Here is a 12,605-nt window from a genome sequence, read left to right as displayed (position 1 = left end):
CAGTTTTCCAATCTGCTGGGACCTCCCCAGGATCCAGAGAATTTTGGTAAATTACAACCAATGAATTCACAATCCCTGCCGCGACTTCTCTTAATACCCTCGGATGCAAGCCATCAGGTCCGGGGGATTTATCTGACTTTAGTCCCATTATCTTGCTGAGTACCACATCCTTAGTGATTGTGATTGTGTTAAGTTTCCCCCCCCCCCAACCATAGCCCCTTGACTATCCACTGTTGGAATATTGTTAGTGTCTTCTACCGTAAAGACTGATGCAAAATATCTGTTCAGAGTTTCTACCATCTCCATGTTCTCCATTACTAATTCCCCGGTCTCGTCCTCTAAGGGACCAACATTTACTTTAGCCACTCTTTTCCTTTTTTATATACCTATAGAAACTTGCTATCTGTTTTTATATTTCATGCTAGTTTACTTTCTATGGGCTCAAATTTCCACAGCAATTGCCCCGCTTTTTTTGGAGCAAGTAGCTTTTTTTGGAGTAACTTAAAAATCGCAAATTTCCCAATTTAACTTGCTCCAATGTAAGTCAGTTAGTTAGGTTTTTTTTTTCTCCAAAAGGAAGCCACTTACGCCTTTTTTGGCCATAGAAGCAAATTTGGTCAGCTAATAGTTGCTCCAAACTAACTTAGGCCAGAGTGTGTGGCCATGTTTTAGGCGCAGAAAAACCTTGCCTACATTTAAGAGATCAGTGCAGGTAGCCAGAGATATGGGGGCGGGAAGGGGAGGAGAAAAGGTAAGTTAGAGGATTCTAGAGCACTAAACACCTTCACAGCATCAGCACAACATCTTCAGCACAACATCATCAAAAATAAAGGAAAGATAAATCAGCTACTGAAAATAGAGCAGTCCTGCCTTGCCAACTGCAGAATGCACCGGCTAGGGCTAGGGGCGGCAGGCACGCATGACTGTAGGGGTGAGGGATGGTTTTTTTTACACAGTTCCTAAATGTTGTTTGGTGATAATGGAACATGATTCAGTTTTAATGCAAAATATCTTTTATTGGAAAATTTACAATGCACTTCAACAACAACAGGGACAACAGCATCTCTCTCCCACATATCGGGAAATGTGCACTTCCTCATAGGGGCGGTGATGGTGGTTAGGCGGGGTTGGGGGCCCAGCTTGGGCCTCAACAGAGGCTGGTGTGGGGATTGCAGTGGGAGTGGCATTTGATTGTCCGGCCTGTGTGCCCTTATTGCAGCTGCTAGCTCCCTCATGGCCTCTGCCATTGTTTGCACTCCCTTGGACATGCCTGCCCTCTGTTCCCATCTCAGTGTTGATATTTCTCCCGACAGTGTCACAACTTCATCACGCACCCCACTGACGGTGGCCATGAGTGATCGGGTGCGGGCATTGGTCTCTTCACCCAGTGACATAACCTAATGCACATCTGATGAAGGCTGCATCTCAGGAGAGACTGGTCGGCGTCGGCTTCTCCTTCCCCTCGCCGTGGGTCTGCCTAGTGGCATCCCTCAAGTGCAAGGCGCAAGCTGGGATGGTGGGGCCCTGGATATTCCAACCTGCATTTCAGCACCGCCACTGGGACCTGCAACCTCGGAAGGTGTGAAACCAAGGAATGTCATGGCAGAGCTCATGGAGGTGTCTGGCAAAGTGATGCCCCATACCATGGACTGATCCTTATCACGATCAGCATTCTCCCGTGAACACAGATCCATGGACCCCTCCTCCCCTCACCCATATTGGTCTGGAGCGGATGCATCTGGATCTTCTCGTTGATCTTCAGGATGTTCAGGATTGTTGTCTTGTTCTGCAAAATATAGCAGATCAGTCAAATGGCTAGCAGCACAGGAGGGGGCAGGATGGGTGGAATGAGTAGTCTCATGTGAAGCAGGCCAGTCAGCAGGTTGATTTGAAGGACGACGATGCATTTTCATGATTGACCCTCACCCTCGCATGTGGGCCCAGCTTGTGCAGAGCTGATTCTTTTTCTGCTGGTGCGACTCAGCAAGGCAGCGATCCTTACGTTCTAGTGGTGATAGATGGTGCAGATTTGGCGGCCCTCCTCCTGTTCTAATTCTTTCCCTTTTATTGTGGGCCAATTTCTTCTGCAAAGATGAAAATATAATTCTTGACACATGGTGAGCTTCGGGTGGGTGGGACATATACATATGGTCACAGTAACAATTGCAATTCCAGTTAAAAATCAACGTCCTGCTATTTTTTCTTACACTGGCTTCCAGTTCTTGCAGTATTCACCCCTGCGGAGAATTCTTCTGCAACTAGGTTCCAGCGTCTCCTCAGTTCTTTGGGTGTAACTTTTGTGGGACCACTCTTACTGATATCCAGCTCCTGCCATCTGTCTTCAATGACAGTGACAAGTTTCTCCACTTCCTCATGCAAGAAGTTCTTCGTGATTGGTGTATTGGATTTACACGCGGGTGATCTTGAAAACACAAAAGTTCTCACCTTTCATGCACTTATGCAGCATTCCTTTCCACTCCCTTAGCCATCCAAAAATCACAATTCACACCTTACCTTCTAATATGGCCCACTGCCGATGCTGTTGAGGCACTGAGGATGCTGTCCCTTTAAATGGCTGATTGCCAAGGTTCCTGCCCCATTGCGAATGTGCGCGCGCACAAATGGTCCTGCCGGCACTCGAGGACACGCTGGGCCCAAGCACCTCCCCCCCCCCAACCACCAGCTGCTCTGAGCACGCGGTCCAAGCTCCGCCCCCCGCAGGTTTCTCAGCACCATGCCACGGGACCACAAGGATCGAGGAACGGCCAAATTATACCGGTAAGTTTTTGCCGTGTTTTTTCCCCCACGAAGTTGGCATACCATGGCTAACTATGCTGCTCTAAGCGGCTGGAGAAATTTGGGCCCATAGTCTATCTTCCCTTTTTAATCATTTTTTTAGTCATTCTTTGCTGGCTTTTAAAAGCTTCCCAATCTTCTGTCCTCCACTAGCTTTGGCCACTTTGTATGTCCTTGTTTTTAATTGGATACCGTCCTTTATTTCTTTAGTTAGCCACAGATGGCTATCATTTCTTTCACACCCTTTCCTCTTCACTGGAATATATTTTTTTTGAGAGTTGTGAAATATCTCCTTAAATGTACACCATTGTTCATCAACGGTCCTACACTTTAATCTGTTTTCCCAGTCCACTTTAGCCAACTCTGCCCTCATACCTTCATAGTCTCCTTTATTTAAGCTTAGTACGCTGGTTAGAGATCCAACTTTCTCACCCTCCATTTGAATTTCAAATTCAATCATGCTATGATCACTCATTCCAAGGGGATCCTTTACCAGGAGATTGTTTATTAATCCTGTCTCATTACACAGGACCAGATCTAAGATAGCATGTCCCCTGGTTGGTTCCGTTACGTACTGCTCAAGGAACCCGTCCTTTACACACTCTCTATGAACTCCTCCTCAAGGCTACCCTGACCAGTTTAATTTGTCCAATCAATATTGAGGTTAAAATCACCCGTAGGAACGTAGAAACATAGAAAATAGGTGCAGGAGTAGGCCAATCGGCCCTTCGAGCCTGCACCACCATTCAATATGATCATGGCTGATCATGCATTTCTGTACCCCATTCCTGCTTTCTCTCCATACCACTTGATCCCTTTAGCCATGAGGGCCACATCTAACTCCCTTTTGAATATATCTAGCGAACTGACCCCAACAACTTTCTGTGGTAGAGAATTCCACATGCCCACAACTCTGAGTGAAGAAGTTTCTCCTCATCTCGGTCCTAAATAGCTTACCCCTTATCCTTTGACTGTGACCCCTGGTTCTGGACTTCCCCAACATTGGGAACATTCTTCCTGCATCTAACCTGTCCAATCCCGTTAGAATTTTATATGTTTCTATGAGATCCCCTCTCATTCTTCTAAATTCTATTGAATACAAGCCTAGTTGATCCAGTCTTTCTTTATATGTCAGTCCTGTCATCCTGGGAATCAGTCTGGTGAACCTTCGCTGCACTCCCTCAATAGCAAGAATGTCCTTCCTCAGATTAGGAGACCAAAACTGTACATAATATTCAAGGTGTGGCCTTATCAAGGCCCTGTACAACTGTAGTAAGACCACCCTGCTCCTATACTTGAATCCTCTCGCTATGAAGACCAACATGCCATTTGCCTTCTTTACTGCCTGCTGCACCTATATGCCAACCTTCAGTGACTGATGTACCATGACACCCAGGTCGCCACCTTCTTCTTTACCAATCTGTCACCATTCAGATAATAATCAACCCTCTTGTTTTTATCACCAAAGTGGATAACCTCACATTTATCCACATTATACCGCATCTGCCATATATTTGCCCACTCACCTAACCATAATTATTGCTGTTACCTTTTTACAAGCCCCCACTATTTCCTGGTTTATGCTCCGACCAACAGAGTTGCTACTGTTAGGAGGCCTATACACTATGCCCACCAGTGACTTTGTCCCCTTATTATTCCTTATCTCCACCCAAACTGTTTCAACATCCTGATCATTTGAGCCAATATCGTTTCTCACTATTGCAGTGATTCCATCCTTTATCAATAGAGATACCCCACCTCCTTTTCTTTTTCTGTCTGTCCTTCCGGATTGTTAAATACCCCTGAATATTTAATTCCCAGCCCTAGTCACCTTGCAACCACGTCTCTATAATGGCGATCAGATCATACCCATTTGTCTCAATTTGTGCCGTCAACTGATCTATTTTGTTACAAATGCTACGTGTATTTAGACAAAGTGCATTTAAATTTTATTTTACCCTTTTTTCCTGCTTGTTTCCTCTCTCCTTCAAACTCACTTGCTTTATTTTTGCTTTCTAAATCCAGCTTTACTCCCCTCCCTACAGAATCTATTTTCAGGTTCCCGTCCCCCTGCCAAGCTAGTTTAAACTCTCCCCGACAGCACTAGCAACCCCACCCCCCAGCGAGGATATTGGTCCCAGCTCTGTTCATACTAGGTACTAGAAAGGCTGTCAATACTTAAAGTTGATAAATCACCAGGACTGGATGGGATGCATCCTAGGATGCTGAGGGAAGTTAAGGATGAAATTGCGGAGGTATTGGCCATAATCTTCCAATCCTCCTTAGATACAGGTGACTGGATAATTGCAAATGTTAGACACTTGTTCAAAAAAGGGTGTAAAGATAAACCCAGCAACCACAGGCCGGTCAGCTTACCCTCTCGTGGGGAAGCTTTTAGAAACAATAATTAGAGACCAACAGTCACTTGGACAAGTGTGGATTAATTAAGGAAAGTCAGCATGGATTTATTAAAGGCAAATCGTGTTTAACTAACTTGACCGAGAGTTTTGATGAGGTAACAGAGAGGATTGATGAGGGCAGTGCGGTTTCCGTGGTGTACATGGACTTCCAAAAGGCGTTGGATAAATTGCCACATAATGGGCTTGCCAGCAAAGTTGAAGTCCATGGAATAAAAGAGACAGTGGCAGCATGGATACGAAATTGGCTCAGTGAAAGGAAGCAGAGAATAGTGGTGAATGGTTGTTTTTCCGACTGGAAGAAGGTACACAGTGATGCTCCCCAGGAGTCGGTACTAGGACCACTGCTTTTCTTAATATATATTAATGACTTGGACTTGGGTGTACAGGGCACAATTAAAAAATTTGTAGATGGCACAAAACTACAAAACTTGGAAGTATTTTGTGATCAGTGAGGAGGATAGTGATAGACTTCAAGAAAACAGGCTGATGAAAAGGGCAGATACGTGGCAATTGATATTTAACGCAGAAGAATGAGGAGAGGTAATATAAACTAAATTATACAATTCTAAAGGGGGTGCATGAACAGAGGGACCCAGGGGTATATATGCATAAATCGTTGAAGGTAGCAGGGCAGGTTGAAAAAGCAGTTTAAAAAGTTTACGGGATACCGGGCTTCATAAATAGAGGCATAGAGTACAAAAGCAAGGAAGTTATGATCAACCTTTTATAAAACATTGGTTTGGCGACAACTGGAGTATTGTGTACAATTCTAGGCACCATACTTTAGCAAGGATATGAAGGCTGTAGAGAGCATGCAAAAAGATTTACGAGAATGGTTCTAGGAATGAGGGACTTCTATTACGTGGATAGACTGGAGAAGCAGGGGTTGTTCTCAAAGAAGAGAAGGTTGAGATGAGATTTGATAGAGGTGTTCAAAATCCTGAGGGGTCTAGACCTGAGTAGAGAGAAACTGTCCCCATTGGTGGATGTGTTGAGAACCAGAGGACACAGATTTAAGATAATTGGCAGAAGAACCAAAGGCAATATGAGAGAAAACATTTTTTACGCAGCCACGTGGTTAGGATCTAGAATGCACTGCCTGAAAGGGTAGTGAAGACATACTCAACCATGGTTTTCAAAAGGGAATTGGATAAATACCTGAAGGAAAAAAAATTGTAGGGCTATGGGGAAAGGGAGGGGGAGTGGGACTAGCTGAAGTGCTCTTGCAGAGAGCCGGCATGGATTTGATGGTCCAAATGGCCTCCTTCTGTGCTGTAACCATTCTCATCATAGGCAGTCACTCGGAATTGAGGAAGGCTTGCTTCCACTCCTGAAGTGAATTCTTTGGTGGCTGAACAGTCCAATATGAGAGCCACAGACTCTGTCACAGGTGGGACAGCTAGTTGTTGAGGGAAGGGGTGCGTGGGACTGGTTTGCCGCATGCTTTTTCCGCTGCCATTCTATGATTCTTTTTAAAAGGATACTTGGCTTGTAATGACAAGACTTAACTTTCTGTAGCGCATTTAGTTCGTAACACCTGCACAAATACAGAAACTTTACGTTACTCAATGCATTTCTTGTTAAGGCAGGCAGCGAAATGTCATTTTCGCAAAGCGGTGCAACTCAGACTGCAACATTTGGGTATTGGCATTTAACTGCACATATGACCTTTATGCTTAAATAACGGCAAGCGTCATTAGCATCATCTTTAGTTTGACAGAGAAGTCTGGGGCAATAAGTTCCTAGGGAAGGCCATTCAAATGAACAGCTTAAATAGATTGAAAGGTCATTCTAGCAGAGAGAAGGCATTGATTGATATGGCGGAGCAAAGAGGTCAAATCAATCAGAAAATGCCAGATTGTTGGGTAAAATGGTCTTTTGCTTTTCTGACAATGTTGTGTTTTTTTGTATTCAAAAGGAGCAGCTGATGTAGATCTGGAGACTTCAAGTGAGTGGGAGATAAAGACTATCACCAGCACACTGAAACATTACCTGAGGTAAGAGCTTCAAGAGAAAAAAAGTGTCATAATATCTCTGTTTAATAAATAAGTAAATATGCAGTTGGACTTCACTCAAACACATGGTTCGCGATTTCCCCGACCGAGGCAGGAGAGAGGCAGGCGACGTCGGGAGTGGATTCAAACTCCACTCTTGGCTCCACCATGACTTTTCCCCGATTGGGCTTATTAAACCTGCGAGTTTCCCAGCCAATTAAAAGAAAGTGGGTCTGATGACATCATTTGATGACACTTCATCAACAGGTTTTCTTAAAGGGATCATGTCCACATTCATTTTGACAGCTGTGCTATCAGTGTTCTGCAGCATTGAGCTGCGCCCAAGCTCTCCCATGACTCTCCATATGCTTATGGAGGAAGTCACAGCACGCAAGGAGGTTCTCTTCCTTTTCAATGGCCAGAAGAGACCTCTCCAGGACACCAGCACAGCCTGGTTGTCCCTTGCACAGGAGGGCACCAGCAGGGATGTCATCAGGAGGACCTGGCTGCAGTGGTGCAAACCTTTCAATGATCTCGGTAGATCACAAAACGTTAAAGCAAAGCCACACTCAACCTCATCCTGCTGTGCTACTCATCACATCCCCATCACTCTGCCTTCCCTACCCTACTCCTGCACATCCTTACACCAACTTACCTTGCACCTTCACCTATTCCCCCTCTATCTACATTATCACTGCTCCATCTCACTAGCCATCCCTCACACTCGCCCTCATTCTTGTCCAATCATACCAATTAACAACACACAAAGGTAGGCACTTAGGTCTTTTATCCATTGTTCATGTAAAGTTTCTCAATGTGTTGTCAAACATTCAAATCCTAATTTTCAACGCTTTGCGTTCTTGGACTGATTTGTGTGCTCCTTTTGGAAGTGGCTTAGTGAGTTGTCGTGTATGGTGATACTTGATGGTAACACCCGCAATGGTGATGAGTATGAATGGAATAGCTTAGGCATTGCAGGGATGCTTTATGATGTTGGAGTGGGATGTTGCCAACCTGGCACATCATGTGGCAGCCAGGGTGTACAGCATCAAGTGAAGTAAATCTGACCATGGTGATGCCATCCCTGGCCTCCTAGGCAGCAGTGAAGTCATGTCCTGACGCTCTGTGTCCTGTGCAGCATCAGATGATTACAGAGAAGGTTGGTGGTGGTGTTGGTGATGCTGGTGGTGATGGTGTTGCGGCTGATGGTAATGGAATTCTGAGGACCAAGGTGAGATTTTTTTCAAGGGCACCGATGCTGCTGGAATAGATGGCAGCTGAAGTTGAGATGACAGAAGTGATCTGTCACTGGTGAGAGAGGTTGTTCCAATGAGGTGATAGTGGATCGAGAGTTCAATCCAAACACTTCCAACCTTCCGAAAGCTGAAACGTATCTTCCAAATCTTGAAGGCTCCAGCTTCTAACATTGGAAAGTGGACAGTTGTGAAATGGCAGCTTTTATACCACTTTTGAGGCTGTCACCTACTTAAAGCAATGGAGAATTGTTGAAAACCCGCTGTACTTGCCTGACGTGATCCCCGAGTGACAGGAACCTCGTGGAACGTTGGCAACATGGTTAGTAGGTCGTAAACTGATGATCAACTACCTTTAAACACCCTCTTAATATTTCAATTGGCTCGCCCGCCGAGTAGTGCCAGGTCTGTAAAGTGCAGGCTGACAAGGCACTTGGTAAAAGGGGGGGTGGGTGTGCGGTGGAGAAAGAGAGTGAGAGAGGAGGAGGAGGGGGGATTGGGGGGGAACGAAAGAGAATGATGGGGGGGAGAAAGAGAGTGATGGGGGAGAGAAAGAGAGTGAGGGGGGTGGGGGAAGAGAGAGTGAGGGGGGTGGGGGAAGAGAAAGTGAGTAAAGGCAGGGGGCAAGAGAAAGAGAGTGAAGGCGGGGGGCAAGAGAAAGAGAGTGAAGGCGGGGGGCAAGAGAAAGAGAGTGAAGGGGGGGCAAGAGAAAGAGAGTGAGGGGGGAGGGGGAGAAAGAGAGTGAAGGGGAGGGGGGGAGAAAGAGAGTGGAGGGGGGGAGAAAGAGAGTGGAGGGGGGGAGAAAGAGAGTGGAGGGGGGGAGAAAGAGAGTGAGGGAGGAGGGGGGGGAAGAGAAAGAGTGGGGGAGGGGGTGAAGAAAGCGGTGGGGGGAGAGCGAGAGAGACGGGAACAGGAAAGACGGATCACGTTCTTCCAACCCCCTACAAGGGACATTGTCAGTATTCAATTCATACCCAATAAACCTGTTAATAATCCATACACAATGTGCCATCTATGGGAGGGGGGAGGGGGCGGGGGAGGATGCACTTGCGCTTGGGTAAGGCACTTTGGATGTAGGATGGATGTATTTGCACTGGAGTACAGGACTTTGGCTGACCCTTGCTGTCTTCGAGGGAGTTCTGTCTTCTGTTGCTTCAGGAAGTCAAAGTGGATCGAGTTACAATTTGCAGTCAGTGAAACATAGAAACATAGGAAATAGATGCAGGAGTAGGCCATTTGGCCCTTCGAGCCTGCACCACGCTTCAATAAGATCATGGTTGATCATTCACCTCAGTACCCGTTTCCTGCTTTCTCTTCATACCCCTTGATCCCTTTAGCCGTAAGGGCCATATCTAACTCCCTCTTGAATATATCCAATGAACTGACATCAACAACTCTCTGCGGTAGGGAATTCCACAGGTTAACAACTCTCTGAGTGAAGAAGTTTCTCCTCATCTCATCTCAGTCCTAAATGGCCTACCCCTTATCCTAAGACTGTGTCTCCTGGTTCTGGACTTCCCCAACATCAGGAACATTCTTCCTGCATCTAACCTGTCCAGTCCCGTCAGAATTTTATATGTTTCTGAGATTCCCCCCTCATCCTTCTAAACTCCAGTGAGTACAGGCCCAGTCGATCCAGACTCTCCTCATATGCTAGTCCTGCCATCTCGAGAATCAGTCTGGTGAACCTTCGCTGCACTTTCTAGGGCTATTTCCTTAAATACTCTGGGATGCAGACTATCAGGCCCCAGGGATTTATCGGCCTTCAATCCCATCAATTTCCCTAACACAATTTCCCGCCTAATAAGGATTTCCTTCAGTTTCTCCTTCTCACTGGAACCTCGGTCCCCTAGTATTTCCGGAAGGTTATTTGTGTCTTCCTTCGTGAAGACAGAACCAAAGTATTTGTTTAACCGGTCCGCCATTTCTTTGTTCCCCATTATCAATTCATCTGAATCTGACTGCAAGGGAGCTAAGTTTGCCTTCACTCATCTTTTTCTCTTCACACATCTATAGAAGCTTTTGCAGTCAGTTTTTATGTTCCCAGCAAGCTTCCTCTCATCCTCTATTTTCTCCCTCCTAATTAAACACTTTGTCCTCCTCTGCTGTATTAGAAAATTCTCCCAGTCCTCCGGTTCGCTGCTTTTTCTGACCAATTTATATGCCTCTTCCTTGGATTTAACACTATCCTTAATTTCCTTTGTTAGCCACGGTTGAGCCATCTTCCCCGTTTTAGTTTTGCCCCAGACATGGATGTATAATTGTTAAAGTTCATCCATGTGATCTTTAAATGTTTGCCTTTGCCTATCCACTGTCAATCCTTAAGTATCACTCGCCAGTCTATTCTAGCCAATTCACGTCTCATACCATCAAAGTTACCTTTCCTTAAGTTCAGGACCCTAGTTTCTGAATTAACTGTGTCGCTCTCCATCTTAAAGAATTCTACCATATTATGGTCACTCTTCCCCAAGGTGCCTCGCACAACAAGATTGCTAATTAGTCCTTTCTCATTATACATCACCGAATCTAGAATGGCCAGCTCTCGAGTTCGTTCCTCGACATATTGGTCTAAAAAACCATCCCTAATGCACTCCAGGAAATCCTCCTCCACCGCATTGCTACCAGTTTGGTTAGCCCAATCCGAGTCAGCATGGATTTGTGAAAGGGAAATCATGCTTGACAAATCTTCTGGAATTTTTTGAGGATGTTTCCAGTAGAGTGGACAAGGGAGAACCAGTTGATGGTTGGACTTTCAGAAGGCTTTCGACAAGGTCCCACACAAGAGATGTAAAGTTAAAGCACATGGGATTGGGGGTAGTGTGCTGACGTGGATTGAGAACTGGTTGGCAGACAGGAAGTAAAGAGTAGGAGTAAATGGGTACTTTTCAGAATGGCAGGTAGTGACTAGTGGGGTACCGCAAGTTCTGTGCTGTGGCCCCAGCTGTTTACATTGTACATTAATGATTTAGACGAGGGGATTAAATGTAGTATCTCCAAATTTGCGGATGACACTAAGTTGGGTGACAGTGTGAGCTGCGAGGGGGATGCTATGAGGCTGCAGAGTGACTTGGATAGGTTAGGTTCGGGGCAAATGCATGGCAGATGAAGTATAATGTGGATAAATGTGAGGTTATTCACTTTGGTGGTAAAAACAGAGAGACAGACTATTATCTGAATTGTGACAGATTAGGAAAAGGGGAGGTGCAACGAGACCTGGGTGTCATGGTACATCAGTCATTGAAGGTTAGCATGCAGGTACAGCAGGCGATTAAGAAAGCAAATGGCATGTTGGCCTTCATAGCGAGGGGATTTGAGTACAGGGGCAGGGAGGTGTTGCTACAGTTGTACAGGGCCTTGGTGAGGCCACACCTGGAGTATTGTGTACAGTTTTGGTCTCCTAACTTAAGGAAGGACATTCTTGCTATTGAGGGAGTGCAGCGAAGGTTCACCAGACTGATTCCTGGGATGGCGGGACTGACCTATCAAGAAAGACTGGATCAACTGGGCTTGTATTCACTGGACTTCAGAAGAATGAGAGGGGAGCTCATAGAAATGTTTAAAATTCTGACTGGTTTAGACAGGTTAGATGCAGGAAGAATGTTCCCAATGTTCCCAAAGTCCAGAACCAGGGGTCACAGTCTAAGGATAAGGGGTAAGCCATTTAGGACCGAGATGAGGAGAAACTTCTTCACCCAGAGAGTGGTGAACCTGTGGAATTCTCTACCACAGAAAGTTGTTGAGGGCAATTCACTAAATATATTCAAAAAGGAGTTAGATGAAGTCCTTACTACTAGGGGGATCAAGGGGTATGGTGAGAAAGCAGGAAGGGGGTACTGAAGTTGCATGTTCAGCCATGAACTCATTGAATGGCGGTGCAGGCTAGAAGGGCCAAATGGCCTATCCTGCACCTATTTTCTATGTTTCTATGTTTAATATGTAGATTAAAGTCGCCCATGATAACTGCTGTACCTTTATTACACGCATCCCTAATTTCTTGTTTGATGCTGTCCCCAACCTCACTACTACTGTTTGGTGGTCTGTACACAACTCCCACTAGCGTTTTCTGCCCTTTGGCATTCCGTAGCTCCACCCATACCGATTCCACATCATCCAAGCTAATGTCCTTCCTTACTATTACATTA

The 12,605-nt window shown here is 45.6% G+C and overlaps 1 protein-coding gene across 2 annotated transcripts in view; it reads left to right on the top strand.

The window, feature by feature from the left end:
* LOC139262928 (rho GTPase-activating protein 26-like) overlaps positions 1–12,605 on the top strand; it is a 257,392-nt gene that overhangs the window by 176,716 nt on the left and 68,071 nt on the right. For both annotated transcript variants that reach the window (XM_070878245.1, XM_070878243.1), the window contains exon 15: positions 7,135–7,213. In XM_070878245.1, the coding sequence (XP_070734346.1) occupies positions 7,135–7,213 (79 nt within the window). The remainder of the gene's footprint in view (positions 1–7,134; positions 7,214–12,605) is intronic.

This window comes from Pristiophorus japonicus, chromosome 4, assembly GCF_044704955.1.
Source record: "Pristiophorus japonicus isolate sPriJap1 chromosome 4, sPriJap1.hap1, whole genome shotgun sequence".
Classification (NCBI taxonomy): Eukaryota; Metazoa; Chordata; class Chondrichthyes; family Pristiophoridae; genus Pristiophorus; species Pristiophorus japonicus.
This window is presented reverse-complemented; position numbering and strand designations above follow the sequence as displayed.